General features: G+C 46.7%; 2 protein-coding genes across 2 annotated transcripts; both read right to left on the bottom strand.

The window, feature by feature from the left end:
- Window positions 1–14,445: 14,445 nt before the first annotated feature.
- LOC125551879 (uncharacterized) lies at window positions 14,446–18,738 on the bottom strand. The gene is made up of 8 exons (XM_048715266.2): window positions 18,149–18,738; window positions 17,872–17,948; window positions 16,465–16,633; window positions 15,920–16,008; window positions 15,646–15,810; window positions 15,490–15,567; window positions 15,264–15,367; window positions 14,446–14,932 (listed from the first exon to the last, which is right to left on the bottom strand). The coding sequence occupies exons 1-8, from the start codon at window positions 18,591–18,593 to the stop codon at window positions 14,827–14,829; spliced, it is 1,233 nt and encodes a 410-aa protein (XP_048571223.1). The 5' UTR covers window positions 18,594–18,738; the 3' UTR covers window positions 14,446–14,826.
- A 699-nt stretch (window positions 18,739–19,437) lies between these two features.
- On the bottom strand, window positions 19,438–21,428 carry LOC125551886 (large ribosomal subunit protein uL16y). The gene is made up of 4 exons (XM_048715276.2): window positions 21,257–21,428; window positions 19,969–20,470; window positions 19,796–19,877; window positions 19,438–19,687 (listed from the first exon to the last, which is right to left on the bottom strand). Exons 1-4 carry the CDS (start codon window positions 21,264–21,266, stop codon window positions 19,622–19,624), a joined length of 660 nt encoding a protein of 219 aa, XP_048571233.1. The 5' UTR covers window positions 21,267–21,428; the 3' UTR covers window positions 19,438–19,621.
- Between the last annotated feature and the right edge of the window lie 2,322 nt (window positions 21,429–23,750).

Raw genomic sequence — 23,750 nt, 5'->3', positions numbered from 1 at the left:
CTTTACTTTTGCTACATTTGCCAAGTTCTTACAACTCTCGCTTTTGAAACATTTGGTTTGTTTTGAGTTGTAACACTTAAACTTGATGGTCGTCTGCTACCTTTTCGACACTATGTGATGCGATGATAAATTCCGCATGTGCGACGATAAATTCCGCAGGAAGTCATTTTGCAGACGTCCATTTCTCATTATGCATGTCATTATCTTTGTTATATCCTTTCATGCATGATGAATTATCTTCATAAGTAGAAGAGGAGCTCCGCAAGTACAACCTGCCATGTGCATTTGCATTCAAAAGAAAAATACTTATATGCACATCTTCAGGGGGAGCCTTCCTGCTACTTACGAAGACAACACCTAAATCCTTTACAATTTCACATACTTTTATCCCCATTGAAAACTTCAACCAGTTTGTCATCAATCACCAAAAAGGGGGAGATTGTAAGTGCATCTAGTGCCACCCCTAGTTGGTTTTGGAGTATTGACGACAAACCTGGTTGAGGGACTAATGTGTTTGTGAGAATTGGAGGATAACACAGGTAGTAGTCCCTCATTGATTCGGTTTTCCTACCGGAGATGACCCCTAAAAATGTATGAAGACTATTGAGCGTGAAGACTTAGCTGTTTCATTGTTTCCTTTTCTTTTTTGTTGAGTCATAGGAACCACCGTACTGTTAAGTGGGGTCCCAGTGAACAAAGTCAGAGTGACTGAAGCGATGCTTAACCAAAATACAATGTTTCCGAGCGAAGACAATGAGAGCAAATCTTATCCAGAGGTGGATGAGTCGGCTTTACTTGTATCCCAAGTAAAGTTGTCACGTGTGTTTGAAATCTGACCATTGGAACACATGTCAGTTCCTTAGTGACCCGGGGTCATTTCAGACAAATCAAGTCGGGTTGCCTAGTGGCTATAAATAGCCCACCCCCTACACCATAAATTGGTTGGCTGCTCTGAGTTAGTGCACGACTTTTGTCATTTGAGAGCAACCCACCTCGAAGCCTTTGAGAGAGAAATCCTTGCGAGGACAAAGCCCTAAACACCTAGAGCCAAAGAGTGTTAGGCATCACTGAAGTCTTCCTATCTGTGTGATCTGAAGACTTGTTACACTTGAGGACTGTGAATCCTCCAGCCGGTTAGGCGTCGCGTTCTGAGCATCCAAGAGTCATTGTGGATAGCCGGTGAACGAAGTCTATGAAGGTTTGGAAGTCTCCCTTGAAGACTTACCAGAGTGATTGGGCGAGGACTGGGTGTCCTTAGCTCAAGGGGAATAAGGTGAAGACACGGTCTTTTGAGTTAAATCTCAGCCTCCCTAACCAGGCGTATAGTTGTCACAGCAACTGGAACTAGTCCAACAAATCATTGTCTTCAATGAGCAACTGGTTCTATCCTTTCCATCTCTTTATTTATAGTTGGTCCTTGTGAAGTCAGGGTGAAACCCTAGATGGCCGATCTTTCACGAAAGGAGCGGATCCCAAAGAGAAACACGAAGAACACGAGGGGATTCACGAGGGGAAACACGAGAGAATCACTCAAACCAACAAGATTCGATTACACATGTGCTAGATCCAATAACACAAAGAGATACACGATGATCCAAGGTCAACAAAGGACGATACAAAGTAACCGGTTCTTCTCCTAGAAGGAGGTCTTGATGGGGGCCACCCAAGAGGGGGTCTTGAATCCAAGGGGGGTCTTCTCCGAAGAGGGGCCGCGGTCTCTCTCAAGGAGTAGATCCGATATGGATGAGCGAGGCTCTATCTCACAAATGAGCTATCACAACGCTAACCCTAGAAAGAGGAAGGGGATGAAGTATATATAGTCTAGGGGGGCAAGAGGGTACATGGGCTTCGGCCCTTCACTGTTCACAGACAGGCGAGGCCGGATGTCCGGGCGTCGGGCCGGATGTCCGGGGCTTCAGGAGTGGCCGGATGTCCGGGTTGGGGGGCGGATGTCCGGGCTGGCGGTGAAGACTTCTGCGGTCTCTGGATAGACGAGGCCGGATTTTTGGGTAGAGGGCCGGATTTCCGGGGCTTCGGGGGAGGCCGGATGTCCGGGGCACGGGTCTGGATGTCCGGGCCCTGTAGCTTTTCTGGCTGGGCTGCGGCTGCTGTGGTGGCATCTCCAGGGGCCGGATGTCCGGGGTCTTGGCCGGATGTCCGGGGCCTGGAAGGAGAACTTGCCCGTTTCCGTTGGTTCTCTTCATCCGTGGACTTGGTGGCTTGTCCGTCTTCACGTGCATCTTCAGGAGGCTCCTCTTGACACCTGATCATGCATAGCATATCGGACTTAGGTAGTAACCATGTCTCGAGTGGATCATATGTGATATCACTAAGGAAAGAAGTCACCTCGTTCTCGAGAGCTCTGGCTCGTGCTCGTGTCATGGGTCCTCTTCGCTCTTGATGCGACGATGGTAGGTCCATGGGGATGATCATGGGATGCTCCGCATCATCTCCCCTCCCTTGGGAAAGATCCGACCTCGGATCAAAATCCTCTTCACCATGGTACGAGGAGAGATCTTTGATGTTGAAGATGTCGCTCACGGAGTACTTGTCGCGTGGGATGTCGATCTTGTATGCATTATTGTTGCAGCATGCAAGCACCTTGAAGGGTCCATCCACTCGTGGTAGGAGCTTGGACTTGCGTTCATTGGGGAAGCGATCCTTGCGAAGGTGTAGCCACACAAGATCTCCAACATGGAACATCATGGGTTGCTTGTTGGCGTTAAGCTTGGTCGCGAGTCATTGTACTTGGCACTCGATGGTGTTCCTTGTATCTTCATGCATCTTCTTGAGGAAGTTGGCTCGTGCACTCGCGTCCATGTTTGTGCGCTCTTGTAGCGGTAGAGGTAGAATGTCCAATGGGGACAATGGGTTGAAGCCATAGACAACCTCGAAGGGGGACTTGCCGGTAGTCGAATGTCTTGCTCGGTTGTAGGCGTACTCGGCGATGGGTAGGCACTCTTCCCACTCCTTGATGTTCTTCTTTATCAACACGCGTAGTAGGGTGGAGAGCGTACGGTTGGTGACCTCCGTTTGGCCGTCGGTTTGTGGATGGTATGCTGAAGAGAACAAGAGCTTGATTCCGAGCTTGGCGCATAGGGTCTTCCAAAAGTAACTCAAGAACTTGACGTCGCGGTCCGAGACAATCGTCTTTGGCACTCCATGAAGGCGCAAGATTTCCCTACAAAACAAATTTGCAATATGTGAAGCATCGTCTATCTTGTTGCAAGGAATGAAATGAGCCATTTTAGAGAAACGGTCCACAACAACAAAAACGGAATCCTTGCCATTTCGAGTTCTAGGAAAACCAAGCACAAAGTCCATGCTAATATCTTCCCATGGTTGATATGGAATTGGAAGTGGCATATAGAGGCCATGAGATTGGGCTTTAGACTTAGCTTTGTGACATGTAGAACAACGGTTGGTGAAGCGATTGACGTCGCGATGCATCTTGGGCCAAAAGTAGTTCTTGGAGAGCGTAGCAAATGTCTTGTCGCGTCCAAAGTGTCCCATGAGTCCGCCTCCATGAGATTCCTGCAAAAGAAACAAACGAAAAGAGGACTCGGGGATGCAAAGTTTGTTAGCTCTCATAAGATATCCATCTTTGATGTAGTATCGATCCCAAGAAGTATGCATCAAACACTTGGCATAAGGTAGGGCGAATGTGGGATCATGTTCATACAAGTCTTTAATATGCTCAAAACCAATGACATTCAACTCAAGGTTAGTGACAAGCATGCATATACGGGAAAGCACATCCTCCATAACATTTTCTTTACCCTTAATGTACTTGATGACATAGGGAAATGATGCAATAGATTCACTCCATTTAGCATGACGCTTGTACAATTTAGTTTGACCCTTAAGGTATTTAAGTGTTTCATGGTCGGTATGGATGATGAACTCATGTGGGCGAAGGTAATGTTCCCATTCATGCAAAACTCGCACTAAAGCATATAGCTCTTTGTCATAGATGGGGTAATTGAGTTGCGCTCCGGAGAGTTTCTCACTAAAGTATGCAATGGGGCGCTTCTCTTGCGTTAACACGCCTCCTATGCCATTACCACTAGCATCGCAATGAATTTCGAAAGGTTTGTCAAAGTTGGGTAATGCAAGCATGGGAGCATGAGTAAGCAAATTCTTAAGCTCATTGAAAGCAATATCTTGAGATGTTCCCCAAACAAACGGTGCATTTTTCTTACTCAAAGCATGCAAAGGTGAAGCAATGGTGCTAAAATCCTTCACAAATCTACGGTAGAAACCGGCTAAACCAAGAAAACTACGCACTTGTTGCAAATTGGTTGGTTGGGGCCAAGTTTTAATAGCATTGATCTTAGATTCATCAACATGAACACCCTTAGAAGAAACTACGAAACCCAAGAAAACAAGCTTGTCAACGCCAAATAGGCATTTTTTCCATATTAGCGTAAAGTTGCTCTTTTCGAAGAGTTTGTAGCACGGTGCGAAGGTGGGTGACGTGATCTTTGAGAGATTTGCTAAACACAAGGATATCATCAAAGTAGACAACAACAAATTCACCAATGTAAGGGCGGAACACGTAATGCATAAGACGCATGAAAGTACCGGGTGCTTCCGATAAACCCATAGGCATGACTAACCACTCATAGAGACCAAACTTTGTTTTGAAAGCGGTTTTCCATTCATCACCCTCTTGTATGCGGATTTGATAGTAACCACTTTTAAGATCAATTTTGGAAAAGATAGTGGCACCGCTAAGTTCATCAAGCATATCATCAAGGCGTGGAATGGGGTACCTATATCTAACAGTGATAGCATTGATAGGTCTACAATCGGAGCACATGCGAAAGCTACCGTCACGTTTTGGCACAAGAATGACCGGTACGGCACAAGGACTCAAACTTTCACGCACATGTCCATGGTCTATGAGATGCTTTACTTGCCTTTGTATTTCTTTGGTTTCTTTAGGGTTGACGCGGTATGGAGCTTTGTTGGGAAGCGGCGCTCCGGGGATGAGATCAATTCGGTGCTCAATGCCTCGTAGTGGAGGTAGACCCGGAGGTAGCTCATCGGGGAAACCATCTTGGAATTCCTGCAATAGAGAAGATAACACCAAAGGTAGATCGTGAGAGTTGTTAGTTTTTGTGACCTCGTCCTTGCACAATAGGACATAGTGTAGGACACTTGATGGGTTCTCACACACTTCTCTCATCTCACGTTTGGTGGCAAAGAGAACTAAGTTTTTCTTGTCGCTCATCGTGGAGGCACTCAATTTGGGCTTGTGGCGCTCACTCTCTTTTTGGTGGGTCGCTCTCTCACTATTTTCTCCATGATGGGTGGCTTGCTTGTCGGCGAGCACTTGGCTTGGAGACATAGGACGTAGCACGAACTCTTTCCCTTTCATCTTGAAGCTATAGTGATTTGTACGCCCATTGTGAATGACACCTCGGTCAAATTGCCATGGCCGTCCAAGGAGGAGGTGGCAAACGGTCATCGGAAGGACATCACATTCCAATGTGTCTTCATAGGCGCCGATCTTGAAAGAGATTTGTACTCTATGCTCGACTTGTATGGTGCCGGTGTCGCTTAGCCATTGAACCTTGTAGAGGTGAGGGTGCTTCATCTTGACCAATTGGAGCTTGGAGCATAGTTCTTCACTTGCTAAGTTGTGGCAACTACCTCCATCGATGATGACCTTGACGGAACGTCCATTGATGCCGGCCTTTGTGTGGAAGATATGGCATCTTTGATCTTCGTCTTGTTGATGTTGAAGAGTCAAGACCTTGGAGACAACAAGAGCGGGACTTGAATCTTCATCGCAAAAGACTTGGTCATCTTCATCTTCATTGTTCACTTGTCGGTGCATGGCCACTTGCTCAAGAGCTTCCATTTCTCCTTCACTCATGGAGTCATAGGTTCCGTCGTCGTTGAGGATCATGGTGTGCTTGTTTGTGCACTCGAAGGACTTGTGGCTTCGGCCTCCGCATGTGAAGCATTTGATAGAACTTGTCTTGATGGTCTCATCGGGTGGAGTAGATGATGATGGAGCTTTCTTGAAGTTGCTTGTAGTAGGAGGACGACTTGAGCTTGTCAAAGCTTTCTTGTAACTTGACTTGTCGTCGTTGCTTGTAGAAGGCTTGGTTGAGGTAGAAGGTGTTGGAGTCGTCGAAGCTTGATTGTTGGAGAGGCCATCGGACTTGGATGAGAACTTGGCATACTTGAAGTCGTCTTGTACTTGCCGTTCCGCTTTGGTAGCTTGATGCACTAGCTTGATGAGGTTCGAGTATGGTTGGAAGTCGGCCATCTTCTTGATAGGATGATTGAGTCCATTCAAGAACCTTGCCATAGTTTTCTCATCATCTTCTTTGACATTGGCTCGTATCATGGCAATCTCCATTTCCTTGTAGTACTATTCAATGCTCTTGGTTCCTTGCTTGAGTTGTTGAAGTTTCTTGAAGAGGTCGTGGTTGTAGTAGTTTGGCACGAATCGTGCTCTCATGACATCCTTCATTTGTGTCCAAGTGGTGATGGGTGGTTCACCTCTTGCCTTGCGACGCTCAATGACTTGGTCCCACCAAATGAGGACATAGTCTTGGAATTCAAGGGATGCCATTGCGATCTTCTTCTCTTCTTTGTAGTTGTGCAAGCGGAAGATTTTGTCAACCTTCAATGACCATGAGATGTACTCTTCGGGGTCATTGCTTCCATTGAACTTGGGCATGGTGAACTTTAGCTTGCTGTAGCGTTGCTCTTCATTGTGTTGGGGTCGGGGATGATGACGCCCATGTTGTAGGTGATTGTTCAACTCATGGTGCTCTTGACGCGGAGGGTTGTCAACCTCGTGTTGCTCTTGTCGTGGAGGATTCCCATTGTTGTCATGCTCTTGATGAACTTGATGTTCTTGTCTCGCTTGAGGGGGAGCTTGTCTATCTTGACGAGGCGCTTGTCTATCTTGACAAGGAGCTTGTTGATGCACACGTCTTTGGTAAATTCTTTCTTGAGCTTCATCGCGAAGTGCTTCTTGATGTAGTCGAGCTTGTTGGCCTCGATTGGCTACGGCACGACTTGATTCATGAAGGGCACGTTGCGCTTCAAGTGCTTGAGCGTCACGGAGTTGTTGTTCTTGACGTTGAGCCTCGGCATCTTGTGCATTTTGGTGTAGACACGCGCGTTCTTCCTCTTCATTTTGGCGTTGTTGTTGCCGTTCTCGAGCTAGAGCAAAGGCTTCTTCGGCTTGACATCGTCGATGTTCTTGCGAGTCGGTGTCTCGAAGTGGATTGAGGTTTGCTTGACGTTCGTTGCACACGGTTCGGCGAAGAGTATTCGATGTCGGTGTACTTGAGCCGGAGAGGGTGAAGTCGGAATGGTGACTTGAACGGCTCCTTCTTGAAGTGGAAGAAGAGTGGTTGAGCAACAAAGTGCGAATCTCGTCCATCCTTGTGTCATTCTCTTGCTTGTGATCGTCGAGCTTGTGGTTGAAGTAGTTCCTTGTACGTTGCTCGGAAAGTCGCAAGTCGGCGGCGAGGTTGTCGATGCGTTCACTCATAGCTTGTTGCTCTTGATGCAAAGCATGTTGTGCACCAAAGAGGTGACTCTTGGTGACGAAGGAGTTCATGTCGTCGTCTTGCTCCATGAAGAGCGGGTTGGTAGAAGTACTTGGCTTGTCCATCATTCCAAGACAGTGTGAGTGGAAGAAAGGGAAGAACCAATATCAAATGTACCTTGACCGATGTTGACAATGGATCAAAGATGACTCCAATGTGTAACAAGGAAATAGCACAATTGGTACCAATTCTAGTCGGTTCTCACACCTACACAAGTAAAAGCTTATGGTGGAGCTCGGTTAGGATGGTGGCACAAAATTTGATGCAATTGTAAGTGAGACTCAATAATGTTGGAAAAGATTCATGAATTAGCAAATGCAACAAGTAGACCAATAGCAAGATATGGTACACGGAAACACACACGCAAATAGATAAGATGGGGTTATGCAACCAAGGATGAGCCAAAATGTGGAATTCACCAAGATGCTCTTGTTGCACAACACTAGAGAGACGCTAGCACGATTGCACAATAGGCGGATACGAACTTGTGCACAACCTACTAAGCAAAAATGCAACGACTTCTATCCCAAGTATGCTATATGTATGATGTTCCTATGCATTGATCCAAGATGATCGAGTATGACAATCTTAATGTTGTATGATGCTATGGTTCTTGCTCTTTGCTTGTCTTTCCTCTTTTTGCTTAAAAGCTTGTTTGGCTCTTTGATGTTTGAGCTCTTTTCTCATGCAATGTTTCACGAAGCAAGATAGCAATTGTGTATGTGACAACAACTTTGTGACACAAGTGATGATACCAAGAGATGCAACACGATGATGGTATGTATGCTATGGGAAGTATGAACACTAATGTGCACAAGTCACGTTGCCGGCAATACTCAAGGGCTAGTCTCGATGGGTAAGTGACGCAAAAGTAAGGCCATGTGGTTATCAATGCGATTGCAAAAGAGTATGATGATATCACGATACCAAGTTGATATCCAAGGTGAAGGTGATACCAAAGTAATGTAGCCGTTCGTAGTAGTCCTTGGCGAAGATGAGCGGTGGTGATGTTGATGCCGAACCGTACCTAGATAGCCGAAACACAAAAGGACACGGAAACCACAACTCAAATTCTCAAAGCAAAATTTGGCAAAATTGTCGGAGTTAGTAGCGGGAAAGGCTAGGGTGGTGCTATGCGGAAGTGGTGGAGGTATGCGGAAGTGTATGTGGGAACCGGGACGAAATTTGGTGAGAGTTAGGCGGAAAATGTATGGTGGATGGGTTGTTTTGCTGCCAGGGGCCGGATGTCCGGGGGTGATGGCCGGATGTCCGGGGTGCCGGATGTCCGGGCTGGTCGGGCCGGATGTCCGGGCGCTGGATCCATGGACGAATTCGAAGAACACCACGTGGAGAGGTCAAATCCGGGGCAAAATTCGGAAGATTTTGTGGATGGAAATTGGGGAAAAGGTGGGGGAAAGCTAGATCTACCTGCAACACACGAAATCCGCGGACCAAATCCAACAAAACTTCATCACACCAACAAATCACAAAAAAAATTTGGGGCTATTTTTGTGGGGCAATTTTCGGATTAGGACGAAAAACAACAAAACAAGGCTAGAAACACAACGGGGAGGCTCCGAAATCGTGATCAACGTGGCTCATGATACCAAGATGATGTAGGGTGAAACCCTAGATGGCCGATCTTTCACGAAAGGAGCGGATCCCAAAGATAAACACGAAGAACATGAGGGGATTCACGAGGGGAAACACGAGAGAATCACTCAAACCAACAAGATTCGATTACACATGTGCTAGATCCAATAACACAAAGAGATACACGATGATCCAAGGTCAACAAAGGACGATGCAAAGTAACCGGTTCTTCTCCTAGAAGGAGGTCTTGATGGGGGCCACCCAAGAGGGGGTCTTGAATCCAAGGGGGATTTTCTCCGAAGAGGGGTCGCGGTCTCTCTCAAGGAGTAGATCCGATATGGATGAGCGAGGCTCTATCTCACAAATGAGTTATCACAATGCTAACCCTAGAAAGAGGAAGGGGATGAAGTATATATAGTCTAGGGGGCGAGAGGGTACATGGGCTTCGGCCCTTCACTGTTCACAGACAGGCGAGGCCGGATGTCCGGGCGTCGGGCCGGATGTCCGGGGCTTCAGGAGTGGCCGGATGTCCGGGCTGGGGGGCGGATGTCCGGGATGGCGGTGAAGACTTCCGCGGTCTCTGGATAGACGAGGCCGGATTTTCGGGCAGAGGGCCAGATTTCCGGGGTTTCGGGGGAGGCCAGATGTCCGGGGCGCGGGGCCGGATGTTCGGGCCCTGTAGCTTCTCTGGCTGGGCTGCGGCTGCTGTGGTGGCATCTCCAGGGGCCGGATGTCTGGGGCCCGTCTTCACGTGCATCTTCGGGAGGCTCCTCTTGACACCTGATCATGCATAGCATATCGGTCTTAGGTAGTAACCATGTCTCGAGTGGATCATATGTGATATCACTAAGGAAAGAAGTCACCTCGTTCTCGAGAGCTCTGGCTCGTGCTCGTGCCATGGGTCCTCTTGGCTCTTGATGCGACGATGGTAGGTCCATGGGGATGATCATGGGATGCTCTGCATCACAGGGTCTGTTTGCATTATCTATTTGTCTTCACTGTGTGACTACTTGTTCTGATTGGCTTCATATTGTCTTCCATCCTGATCCATACTACCTAGCTGCTATTAGTCTTTGTGCTTTCACTTCATTGAATACTTGACTATGGCTTGCCTAGTGTAGTCTACCTTCTGCTGCATGTTAATAGGTTCATTTCTATCGATTGTCTTCGAAACTTCCATGTTTTGAAGACTTCAATAAAAATCGCCTATTCACCCCCCCCCTCTAGTCGATCACTAGCACTTTCAGTCGGGTGCTTATTTTTATTAAGTTTTGCAACTCTCATTCTTGAACTGTTGGTTTTGAGTTGTAACACTTAAGCCTTGATGGTTGTATGCCACTTTTGCTGCTGCCTTTTATTGCGATGATAAATTCCGCATGAAGTCATTCTGCAAACGCCCATTTTTCATTGTGCATGTCATTATCTTCACTACATTTTTGTATGCACGATGAATTGTCTTCATGAATTGAAGGAGATCTCCACATAGCAGAACCTGCCATGTGCATTTGCATTCAAAGGCAAATTACTTATATGCACATCTTCAGGGGGCACTTTCAACTTCATGAATCCAATGACCGCGTTCTTTAACTTTCACATATTTTTATCGCCGTTGAAAACTTCAACCAGTTTGTCATCAATCACCAAAAAGGGGGAGATTGTAAGTGCATCTAGTGCCACCCCTAGTTGGTTTTGAAGTATTGACGACAAACGTGGTTGAGGGACTAATGTGTTTGTGAGAATTGCTGGATAACACAGGTAGAAGTCCCTCTTTGATTCAGTTTACCTACCATAGATGACCCTAAAAATGTATGAAGGCATTGAAGACAATGGTGGTTCGTGAAGACATTCACGTCGAAGATAATGACGTGTGAAGACAATCACTTGAAGACAATGGAGTGCGAAGACATAGTTTCTTTCGTAGTTTCATTTTTCTTCGTACTTGAGTCGTAGGAACCACCGAACTATTAAGTGGGGTCCAAGTGAACAGAGTCAGAAAAACTAATGTGATGCTCAACCCAAATCCTATATCTTTGAGTGAAGACAACGAGAGAAAATCTTATCCAGAGTTGGATGTGTCAGCTTTGCTTGTAGCCCAAGTCAAGTTATCGTGTGTGTTTGAAATTCGACCGTTGGACACGTGTCGGTTCCTTAGTGACCAGGGTCATTTCAGACATATCATGTCGGGTTGCCTCCTGGCTATAAATAGCCCACCCCCTACACCATAAATTGGTGGCTGCTCAGAGTTAGTGCACGGCTTTTGTCATTTGAGAGCAACCCACCTCTGAAGCCTTTGAGAGAGAACCCTCGTGAGGAAAAAACCCAAAACACCCAAAGCCAAAGAGTATTAGGCATCATTGAAGTCTTTTTGTCCGCGTGATCTGAAGACTTATTACACTTGAAGAGTGTGTATCTTCCAGTCGGTTAGGCGTCGTGTTCTGAGGATCCAAAAGTCGTTGTGGATCACCGGTGAACAAAGTCTGTGAAGGTTTGGAAGTCTACCTTGAAGACTTACCAGAGTGATTGGGCGAGGACTAAGTGTCCTTAGCTCAAGGGGAATAAGGTGAAGACGCGGTCTTCGGAGTTCAATCTCAGCCTCCGTAACCAAAAGTGCAGTTGTCACAACAACTGGAACTGGTCTACCAAATCCTTGTCTTCACCAAGCAACTGGTTCTATCACTTCACCCTTACTGTTTAGCTTCGTGAAGTCATTGCTTGTTTGCCCTGGTTGACTTCACTGTGTGAAGGCATTCTCTCTGATTGCATTGATTTATCTTCATACTATCTTCCTATTCTGATCCACTCTACCTAGCCGCTATTTGTCCTCTTGCTTACCTTGCCATGTTCTCTTGACTATAGCTTGTCTAGCGTAGTTTATCTTCCGCTGCATACTGTGTAGGTCGCATTTGGTTGGCTATCTTCGAAGACATTGCCTGTCTTGAAGACTTCCATAAAAATCGCATATTCACCCCCCCCCCCCCTCTAGTCGATAACTAGCACTTTCAGGGGGCAAAAACAATGAATCCTCCAAGGAGGAGAACGGCGTCCGCAGACATTAGCAGCCTAACCAAGGGGATGCAAGGGCCCACCTTCAAGCCAAGAGACCATCGTTGACAACTGTAGATTACACCCCATGGACAATCGCAAATGGATACGTCTGTTAGCCTTTTGGCATGACGCTAATCCCGGTAAACCTCCGCCAGCAACAGCCAAGGCCTTGCGCAGCTTTCACTGGTGACCCATCCTTCCTAGGCACTACTATGTTACCACAAATGTCGAGGTAGAGTGCATAGATCGCCACCCCAAGAAGACCTTCGGCCCCTGCCAAGCCCAATGGCCACCCTGTCGAACACCGACGAAAGCCGCCCCGACCCTCCACCACTTAGCCCCAAGCCAACATGGACGGCCAGCTACCTGTCAGACTGTCGTCGTGGCACTCAACGTTAAGGGAGCTCTAGATTTGGCCCCTCTAGCTCTATACAAGGGGCTTGGTCGAGAACTAGGCACCCATGGCAGCATGGATGTGCCTGACGAGCACGAGAGGAGGACGGACCGGACGACCAGAACCACCACCGAGACGGTTGCACCGGCCACCAGGTCATTTGATCTGCAGCAGCGGTGACAGGGAAACCTGGTGGCGAAGGAGGGAAACCTGAGCAGTGGGGTGGGGAGAAGATGGTTGTCGACGCGAGCCCCCACCCCCTCCCCCGACCAGGCTGCGTACCACCTACCATGGTACCGCCTAGTAGCATGGTCTAGAGAGAGAGAGAGAGAGAGGGAGGGAGGGAGAGAGACCCGGCTCTCTCTAGTAACGACGATGAGCGGGAAGGAGGAGAAGGGTGGCAGTGGCGGATAGGCTAGGTCGCTGCCCGAGTCGCCCCTGGTGAGTGACACAAGGGGCCTACACGAGGATCCTTTCAACCCACCAATTCCATAATTTTGTGATTTTAGGGCCTTGTGGGTAGCAAAAAAGTCAGACTATTATAGGGTATGTTTTTAGTGATGTCTACAGGTGATTTGGAGAGTTATTATAGACAACATGTTTCAACACTAATGTACATGCCCTTAGCCAAAGGCATTGGTGTGTTTTCTGCGGAGATTCTACGTGGAGTGGGTTGTAGCCGCGCTCTCACCTCACCTCTCTTGTCCGGTGATCTCATTGCTAATTAGAAGAGTGGGGGCACATCGCTATGCCCTTGTTTTCCTTAGATTTTGTTTCCCTAGCAGTACCGACAAGGTGGTGGCGGCGATAGCGCATTGGAATAAGTTCTCTCCAGGCTCTCCCTACCTCGACGATTGTCGATCAGACGCCGATGAAGGGCCTGCAAGGGCAGGTGTTGCCAGATTTTGTGGTTGTCTTCATATTCAATATGTGAAATCAAAGTGGCGATCAAATAGGTACATATACAAACGAGAATCCGGAAAGTGTTGGTTCGATCAAGGGAAGTAACTTGGCTCTTTGTGCAATGATTTCGACCTCTTCTTTTGATTTGTTACTATGGCATGGTTCGGTTTCTCCAACCCTGCGGGTCTGTGGTGAAAGATGTTCATTTCATTTCTAGCGACGGGTAGCTATTGCGGCCTTCAAAGGCTGGTATTAAGAGGGTGTACATTTCTCTTACTGTCAGTTCGGTACAATTTTTTAAGCTTCGACGAGCAGCATACAATCAAAGGAAGAAGACAATCAGCATGGTTTGGTTGTAATTTTATTATTTGCTGGTTGTTTTATGTCTTGTTGTCTATCCATTGTACTGGCTATATATTGTTTTCCTTGATGATCATTAGATATAAATTGACCGTCTTTCCTAAAAAATAATATCAACTTCTATTATAGTGCTCATCTCTTTCAGTTCAGGCAACGTTCGGGTGTCCGGGCAGGTTGTTCTCCCCTTGCCCTCTGTTCCGGCATAACAGGATATTCTTGTGCACCTTCCGGTGATGTCGACATAATTACGTCCACGCCCAGAATAACTAGTCAACAGCACACACCTAATATTACACATTAGTGCTGTCGGGGTCTAGGGTATGTTTGCCTGCTACCCAAAATCAACTCTACCAACTTTGTGGTTATGACAAACAGGCTTTTGCCTTGCCCGTCGGGCTCATGCCATCTTGCCTACTTTGCTTCATTTTCGGTGCCAATATTGGCTAAATCTGGAGCAAGCAAAACATACCGCGTTATATCAAATCAGACCCAACTCCCTTCGCCGAAATTACTAAAAGACATATTTTAGGTGGCAAGAATGATGATGTGACTCATGTGACACAAGCAGGAAACAATAGGATGTGTTCATCTCATTGTACGAGCAACAAGCTACGTTGGCTCAGGAGTCAAGAGTTAACATTTGTGATCATGTATAAGGTCAATTCTGAATTTTGCAGATGTGGCGGCACCCACCCAACCACATGCTAATGGAAATTCACCTCTATAGATTCAGTTATTTCGTCATAACAATCCTCTCTTTTTTTGTGATGGAGAATCCCGCAAGGACCTATACAGGGTAATATGCACACCCATGGCACCTACTACTTGTGACGAACTGGCGGAAAAGGACCTGGACTGGAGAAAGTCTCAGCACACGGCAGGCTGATGGAGAGTAACAGGGGGCGATCCAACATCTGCAGGCCGAAGGTTAGCGCTTCTTGTTTCTTGTCAGAAGAGCTGAAAGAAGAGGGTCGTTGAACCGTCGCTGAATGACCGAATGTCCCCTGGCTTCACCAGCGCCCTGCATAACGGGCATGTCCGCTCCCGCTCCAACCTGCCATCATTCAGCGAGCGATGAGAAGTTCCAATTTGGTAACTGTTACTCCCTCCGTTCCAAATTACTTGTCTTAGATTTGTCTAGATACGGAGGTATCTAGCACTAAAATGAGTCTAGATACATCCGTATCTAGACAAATCCAAGACAAGTACTCCCTCCGTTCGGAATTACTTGTCTCGGATATGGATGTATCTAGAACTAAAATACATCTAGATACATCCGTTTCTGCGACAAGTAATTCCGAACGGAGGGAGTAATTCGGAACGGAGGGAGTAGATGCCAGCAAAGCATCAAGAACCAGATGACAAAATGTGTATGCGATATATACCATTCAGAGGCACAGTCTTCGCAGAAGATATGTTTACACTGCAGGAGGATGGGAGTATGCATCTTTTCTTGGCATATAGCACACAGATCTCCAGCAGCAAGAACCTGCATACCATATAGTGAAATAAATGCAGACTTTAGCTAGAAGCTCCAGAGATATAAACCAAGGATGCATATGCCACCACCACATTTCACTCGTGCGCCTAGAAAGCCTAACACTGCATTACCTGCTCAGTTGTTGCATGTGAACCATAATGCAAGTCCTTATGAGACAGCGCATTCACTGAAGCCAAAAGTGATCGAACCTGATAGGAAGCAGCAGTGATGTCAGCTATTATAAACCCAGAATTGGTTAAGAAATGAAACAAAGGAACTAGAAGTACCTTTTCCACCATTGATGCCACCTTGAAAGTAAGGTACAATCCAGTTGTTAAAGATGAAAAAAGACTTCCATATTCCTTGTTCAGGAAAAAACGATACCACACAGGAGCCGGCAACAACGCACGGTACAGAAGTAGGGAATATTCCACAACTGTCAACATTTGGCCCTAAAGAGAAAGTTGAGTTACAACGAGAAATGCTTGGCTGTACATCTCTCTATCAAAACTGGTAAAAATTACCTAAGTAGCTGAACAATGATAATGTACAGCAGATTACCTGTCTACGATAGTGACGACCTTTGCTGTTTTTGTAGTACATGAGCAGCACACACTTGACCACCATAGCAGCTTGCCGGACCATTGTATCTGTGGAGCACAAAACAGCAGTCAGCCTGATTACAAATTTTAAGGAGGGTAGTGCTAGTTTAAGAGTTATGAACAGATAGAAATGGTGCATAAATTCCTATTATTCAACAAACATAAGTTATTTCCAAGTGAAACACAGGGCAATGTTATCAGCTTCAAAACAATACAGAACACACAGGTACATACATCGTCAAGTTTTTCCACCAATGGGTTACTGATTGAGTTCAAGAAATGACCAAGGGCCTCATTGGTTCACAGGACCAAAAAACTCATAAATAGGAAAATGATTGGGTTGCAATGTCATGCCCTCTCATACAATATGATCGAAATGATGTTTGAGTGCATCATAGAAAACCATAGGCGTTTTTCAAGGGCGCATATTACAATTATATGGAATAATTTGAAGCAGAGAGGCCCCAAAAGGGGAAATCATGCTGTGTGGGTAAAAGGGAATACCATTCACCGCAATGAAAAATATAGCATGCCAGAATGGTGGTATTTCTTTTGGAGGAAGCATCACCAAAGGTCTAACAAGGTCATCATTCCTGTACCACCAGTAGACTCCAAAGACGTGAATGGTGAATACTACTACAATCCCGATAAGCATTGGCATTTTCCTCTCCCCCTGAAATAAGAAAAATAAATACAAGTGATAGATCAGCTGAAGATCTTGTTTAATTGACATTCACCGCATCAACTTAAAGGGGAAACGACATGACAATCACATTCTAGAGCACATATCCATACCAAAACATCTACAATGTTTCCAACTCTTCTAAGCATGGACAATCAAATGGAGCTATCTAAGCAATTTGGCAATCAAATGGAGTTAATACGGGCCCCAGCATTAGGGATGTAGTGACGGCAGCAGTCTGCCAGCCGGCTTCCTCAATAGAAGGGACATACCCAGTGCTAGAAGCTCCCACCCCAGGGGGTTTGGCGAAGGATTATACAAGGCAAGCCTTACCCCTGCACGGTGCAATGCATAGAGGCTGCATCGAACCCAGGACCTCTTGGTACACAGCCTGCTTCCTTAATGACGCATAAAATTACTATGAGGCTCACTGCACAGTTTTAGCGGCACTCAGCCCACAAACACCAGCAATTGGTTCCATCAGCAACAGCCTAGCCCCAACCCTCGTATTGCTAATTAAGAGTGTCGCCTTTCCTGGCGCCAGAGCATGTGCACAAGTCTAGCTAAAGAGGCTTCAATAGTTCAGTGAGGCGCCAATTATACATCTACGCGTTGTTCTTCGTGTGCCGTAAGGACGCATGGTCATTGTGGATTATTCTTGGAGTTGGAATAGATTGTCTTATAGGCTTAGACATCCATAGGCGTTATCAATTACTCTTAGCTGTACACATTCATTTCCGAACATATGAAATGACAACCAAACCCTTCATGTTTCTTTTCAAATCAAATAATGAATGATGTGCATTCTTGGCAGACACCGCGTTGCCAAATGTTACATGCGCAGACGCATATGCCCACATAAAGGCTCGTGGCCAGCTTGCAATTTGCCTACTTACATCCTGACACAAACCTAATGTAGCTATGGCGCTGACAGCAGCAGAAGGGTTTGCAGAGCAGCTGTGCATCATGATGTTACATATGATAAGAAGATATTGTCACATTTCTGCTGGCAGTTGCTGAGCAAAACTAACATGATCAAGCAATATGACATCCAAACAAAACCTCTAGAAGCATACCAATTAACCTCTACACTAGAACCAGAACAATAACGTTGGTACACCAGATAAGAAGCACAAGCCCTTGAGAGCAGTCTGCTTGCCAGAACAATTAATTAACCTCTAGAAGCAGAACAAGCACGTTGATAAGACAAGTTATTATGAAGCACAAACCTTGAGAGCGGTTTGCTTGCGCAAGATATCATTGGACTTGAACATGACTGCGGCAATCCAGATCATGACGAAGAAACCTACACAATATAAACTCAATTGGAATGAGGAACTCGTCATCATCTTCTGACCAGCGACTTTTCCACGCTGTGAAGCAGGCGCGCAACAGAATGGATCGAACCAAACTCGAATCACAATTCACGCGTACAGCGCCTGGTGAGGCAGGCAAACCCTCACGCTACATAGAGATAGGGTAGGTGCTGCACGGGGATTCGCGTACCTTGCAGGTGCTGGCGGATGAAGACGCCGAGCAGGAGCAGGGAGAAGGGCAGCGCGTGCTCCACCCACCTGGCCAGGCGCTGCACGTCGTAGCCCTGGTACGGCGAGTCCCCCCTCCCGCTCGCGCCGCCCGCGCCGGCCTCGTCCCCCCGCGCCGCCGGGGCCTCCTCGTCCGCGGGCTGCTGCCCTCCTCCCGCGTCCCCCGCGCCAGCGCCAGGCGCGTCGTCGGGCCCGGCGATCCGAATCGACACCTCCCCGTCGGCCCCCGCGGATGGCTCCCCCCGCTGGGCGCCCCCGCCGCCGCCCCCGCCGGCCTGGGCCCGCAGGACGCCCGAGGAGTACTCGAGCAGCGCGGAGAGCGGCGCGTGGATGAGGCCGGCGGGGGAGAAGCGCTGGGCGTAGCCCCCGTGCGCCGGCTGCGGCGGAGGCGGGGGCGGCGGGTCCATCGGGGCGGGCGGGCGTCGCCGTGCGATGGCGCGACCCGGTCACCGGCTGGCGGTGCGGTGCGGTGGGGGTGGAGGGGAGGCGTGGAGCCGCGCTCGCAGCCGAGGGCCGAGGCGAGGGGGGAAAGGGGAAGAAGGAAGGGGGTTTATGTCCTCGTCGCTCTTGAGTTTGGATTTTGTGGGCAACAGAATGAGAATTCGATCGATCGATGGTTCCCTTCCTTCGTGTGGGCGATGCTCCTGCGTTTGGATTTTGTTCGTCTCCCCGGGTCTCCCCCCCTTGCTTTCGATGGTCGTCTATTGGTATTTCGCTTGTGGGTGAAGGGATTCGTCGGCGTCAAAGGCTCCAACAGACCGATCCCAACGTTGCTATCCCTGGGATATCATGTTTGGTCAATTCTCAATTGTGCTCCCAAATTCAGATCACCCTACTGGTAATTCTAGGGATTTCAAACAAGTGGGGAAATGGAATGGCAAACTGACATGAATTTTTTATTTTTTATTTTTAAAAAGAGAAACTGAAACGCGGTTCGGATGCATCAAAGACACCAGCAGACGAAACACCAACCAACTGAACGAACTAGGCGTCCTGAAAGTGTATACTACTCTACTAAACGCCAGCAAAATTGACCGGCAGACGATACACTAACCAGACATCCGGAAATTGTATACTACTTCAAAAAGACCCTTACAAAAAAAATAAGGTGCAAAGGCCAGAATTTTGCTTCACTCTTCACAGAAAGTTTCAAACCATGTGAACGTATAACATTTTCCTTGGGTAGCTTCAAATGAAGCATCAAATTCAAACACAGGACAACAACCACAGCAAAATACATTGACAAACGAATTCAAGTAGTAATGATTCAACAGGCCATTCATATTAGTACCATCATCACAAAATAGATAATATCTTCCATAACAAGGTTCGACACAACATTCAGACAAAATAACATAGCACCACAGGCACTTGGAATCTAAGTTCCACACGGTAAAATAAGTTTCGATAGAACGGATAGACTTCTTCTGCTAGATTATGCAGCAGACAGGAAAGCTTGTCCAGGGGCACGGTTTGCAAGGCGGCCATGGCATCCGAGCAGCTGCAAAGCCAGACATGAAACAATTAGATGATGCAGGGACAACAGTTTACTAAGGCAGGATAAATAAGTGCATCTTCAAAACAATTGCCCAGGATCAAGTATATCTACCTTAGCGTTGACTCCATCAGGCAAGATCCTGCCCTCACTCTTGAACTTGAGGTAGTCATTGCGGTTGAACTTGGTGAAGCCCCTGAAAGAAGCAGCACAAAATTAGAGATATGGCACACAGAAATTTTGACAAGAATATCATCTCAGCACATGAAACAATCTTCAGTGCTTACCACTTCCTGCTCTCAATGATCTTTTGGCGTCCAGGGAACTTGAACTTGGCACGACGAAGGGCCTCAGTAGCATGGATGGCATTGTTGGGCTTGCACCGCACAGAAAGGAGGACCTGCCCAATGGCAACACGGGCACAGACTCCCTGCGGCTTCCCGAAAGCACCCCTCATACCAGTCTGGAGCCTATCAGCCCCGGCACACGAAAGCATCTTGTTGATACGGAGCACATGGAACGGGTGAACCCTGACCCTGAGGTGGAAGGCATCCTTTCCTGCATGCTTAGTCATGTACTTGTTGCAAGCAATACGGGCAGCCTCAAGAGCCTCACTGGACACATTCTCCTTCTCCCATGAGACAAGGTGAACACAGTGAGAGAACTCATCGACACCCTTCTTCTTCATGCCGACATCATAGATCCTGATCTTAGGGTCAGGCACACCACGGCAGTACCTTGACTTAGGGTATGGCTTGTTCTTGATCTGCCGATAGCACCTCGCAGGTCCTGACCAGAGAATTTTGTCATTACCAGAACAGAACAACTAAAAGCAGCAAACATGCAAAATAACATTTTAATTTGCAGTGAACATTCAAAAGAATGTGCAACTCAGTTAAGACACTGCTTCTTTCCAGGTACAGAGAATGAAACAGTTTAATTTGCACCACATTCAACTCTAGATATGAGCAACATGTACAATCAGACTCAATTTAAGATAGGTTACCATTGACAGGGAAAGAAGAGATTACTAACTACCATGATTCAACATGAGCAGTTGGCAAGTTGATCAACAACTAGCCACAACAACTACTCATTCAGCTTCATAGAATATCATTGGCCATACAACCCTACCAACAGCAGCAGTGCTTAGAATAACTTAAAAGCAAGAGCATACAGATCTTCATTTCCTAGCATAGTACATGAAAGAGCACAGGAAATATCAACATCCGAGAAGCCTAGAGCATTTTTCGGGCACCATTTAACAAACAGACACTAAAATGAAACGAACAGAGTATGACCCGCAGCTTGAACTACTCAAATGTTGTTTCGAATCACCACATGAGAACAGCTACGGGCATGAATTTATCTTGCCAAATCCACCAGACAGAAACTAAATAAACATCGGGAGTAACACATATCACAGGTTCCGCGCGGCTACGACGGATCTAGGCCAGATTCACACGCAACCGCGCCAATTCAAACGATTGCACGAACCATAGCTACGGCCAGATGAACGCTAGACTAGAGTAACATACACGCAAGGGCGAGGGGGAGGGTAAAGCGCGTGCTTACTTCTCCCCATGGCGACGGCGGCTCGAGGCAGGCGGCGGCTGCGGCAGCTGCGGCGGCGGCGGGAGGAGACGGAAGAGCTGCGACTAGGGTTTGGTGTGGATCGACGGGGCCGCTTATATAGAGGTGGGGATTGCGAATGGGTTGCTGTCCTGGCTGGGGTTTCCGCGTGGAGGTGGTGCTATTGGACTTGGACTGTCCATATTGGGTCTGCGTCATGCGTGACCGTGGAGCTATTGGGCCTGAGGAGAAATTAGTCCAGGCCCAGAAAACACCAGAAGATTCGGGCCACACTTTACTCCCAGTATTAGCCGTTGGATTTTTCAATCGTTCGGCTCAAATCGGTTTGCTTTAACCCGTGTCATATATTGGACTTGGACTGGCCGACGTCTACATTTGGTTTGCGTCATGCGTGACCGGGAGTTTGGGCCCCAGGAGGAAATGGTTTAGGCCCAGAAGCACCACATTCGTGTCATGATTAGCAGAAAACTATCACTTCACGATTTGTGACATTTCGCACCGAATCGAAAATCTGACGGTGACAAAAACATTGAGCCTTTTTAGCACATTTTGACATGGTTGATCCCTCGTGGTTCGAGTACGTCAACGGCGCGCCGTTAACGGCTCTGTCCGAAGCGACTGGGGCGGCCCAACCCGAGCGCTCCCTCCGTCACTCCCGTCCCTCGCTTTCTCTCCCTCGAGTTACTCCTCTCCCTCTCCTCTCTCTCTCTCATGGGCATGGCGGTGGTGGCGGCTCCGAATCCATCGGCGAGGTAGTGGTGAGGACAAGGCGTGGTGGACCGAGCATGAAGCGTGGTTGGCCGGCATGGCGGGGGCGTCCTTTGCAAGGAGGGGATGAAGATTGTTGTGGCAACACCATATTCATTTCAGAGTATTTCATCATCGCCAGTGCCGGCGGCAGCAGCTCTCGCCCATGCCCTCACGGTGATGGTCGAGCCCCTAGGTGAGTTGCCTTCGTTTCTCCACTAGCAAATGTCGTTGCTGGAATTCTGGGGATCCGGATAAGTGAAGTATGGTTTGCTGGAATTGTAGCAAATTTCGTTGTTGGACCTAGTTAACTGGATCTTGTTGTTGCTGTTTGTGACTGAATGGACCAAAACTTGTTTGACTGAATCTTGTTGTCTTGTTTGACTGAATCTTGTTGTCCTGTTTGACTGGATTTTAGAACTCTAAATTAACTTAAACATGTCTTGTTTGACTGAATTTTAGGACTCTAAATTAACTAAAACATGTCATGTTTGACTGAATTTTAGGATTCTAAATTAACTAAAACATGTCATGTTTGCTGAATTTTAGGACTCTAAATTAACTAAAATTTGTCTTGTTTGACTGAATTTTATGGTTCTGAAATAGAGTTTTAGACTATCTATCTGGAGTACTCATCTAACTTGGTGCCTTCAAATGGTTAATCATTCTAAGGTTAGTTACTTTACCGATTGATATATGTAGTTTGCATTTGAAAAATCCTTATGCGATGAATGTAACTGACACTAAATGCCACTATTGAATTTTGCAGGGTGTTGTGCAGTGGGTACATGAGTAAAATTTGGGTTGAGTGGTGCAGTGGACAAGTTGACCAGAGAAGGAGTGAGTCATTGTACATGTTTTAAGTGACTTTACTGATGTGAAATGTTAGTACGTGTGCTCAATTTAATGTTCAAACTAGTTTCAAAGTTGTGTTGATTAAAGACATCAACTGAACCTACCTAGGAGAGAGACAACATGCAATATCCAGACTTGTAATGTTCAGACTATATTCAATCAAACTATGAAATACTACAAAATAGAAGGATTCTCTGTTTCATAACATTTTATCTTTGCATTGACACCTAGAGCACACCTATAGTTCCATGGAAAACTAACTGAAGAAAGACTAGGTTGAAACCTATAGTTTCATGATAACATTTTATTTTTGCATTGACACCTATAGCACACCTATGTTAACCTGAACATGTTCTTTGCATTGAAACCTAGAGCACCAAAGTTTAAGATTTAGATAATATGACCACCAAAGTTTCATCACACACAACTTGTCTTGAAATATTCAGATAATATGAGCACGATGACATTTCTTACATAACTATCTTGTGATATTCAAATAAATGAGTTTCATTAGACGCAAACATACATGGTTGTTCAGAAGCAAACACACAATAAAGTTTCATCACACACAAATATTCAGATAGATAGCTATCATAGATAGACGAGTTCTCTAGATAGATAGATAGATAGATAGATAGATAGATATCATAGCACAATTTGGATAGAAAGGGTACTCAGATGGAAAGCACACATAGTTCTTCAGACACAGTTAAGTTCAGAAACTAACATAACACATATATTGGTTCAGATCTTGATGTAGAAACTAACTAAGACCTAGGTGCTGCATCAAACTCACTCTTGTTGTAGCTTGAGAAGATGGAGCGATCGATGAAGTAGCACATGGATGCGCTGCTTCTTCTTCTTCTTCCTTTCG

This window comes from Triticum urartu, chromosome 1A (genome assembly GCF_056163025.1).
Source record: "Triticum urartu cultivar PI428250 chromosome 1A, HENAU_Tu73, whole genome shotgun sequence".
Classification (NCBI taxonomy): domain Eukaryota; kingdom Viridiplantae; phylum Streptophyta; class Magnoliopsida; order Poales; family Poaceae; genus Triticum; species Triticum urartu.
This window is presented reverse-complemented; position numbering and strand designations above follow the sequence as displayed.

Excerpts from the sequence above, each read along its gene's own strand:
- LOC125551886 (XM_048715276.2), bottom strand. Across the intron at positions 19,878-19,968 it reads ATCATTGAGAGCAGGAAGTG|GGGCTTCACCAAGTTCAACC; the intron begins GTAAGCACTGAA and ends TGCTTCTTTCAG. Across the intron at positions 19,688-19,795 it reads CTGATGGAGTCAACGCTAAG|CTGCTCGGATGCCATGGCCG; the intron begins GTAGATATACTT and ends CTGGCTTTGCAG.
- LOC125551879 (XM_048715266.2), bottom strand. The coding sequence starts at position 18,593 with ATGGACCCGCCGCCCCCGCCTCCGCCGCAGCCGGCGCACGGGGGCTAC. Across the intron at positions 15,811-15,919 it reads GTCGTCACTATCGTAGACAG|GGCCAAATGTTGACAGTTGT; the intron begins GTAATCTGCTGT and ends CTTTCTCTTTAG. Across the intron at positions 15,368-15,489 it reads CACATGCAACAACTGAGCAG|GTTCTTGCTGCTGGAGATCT; the intron begins GTAATGCAGTGT and ends TATGGTATGCAG.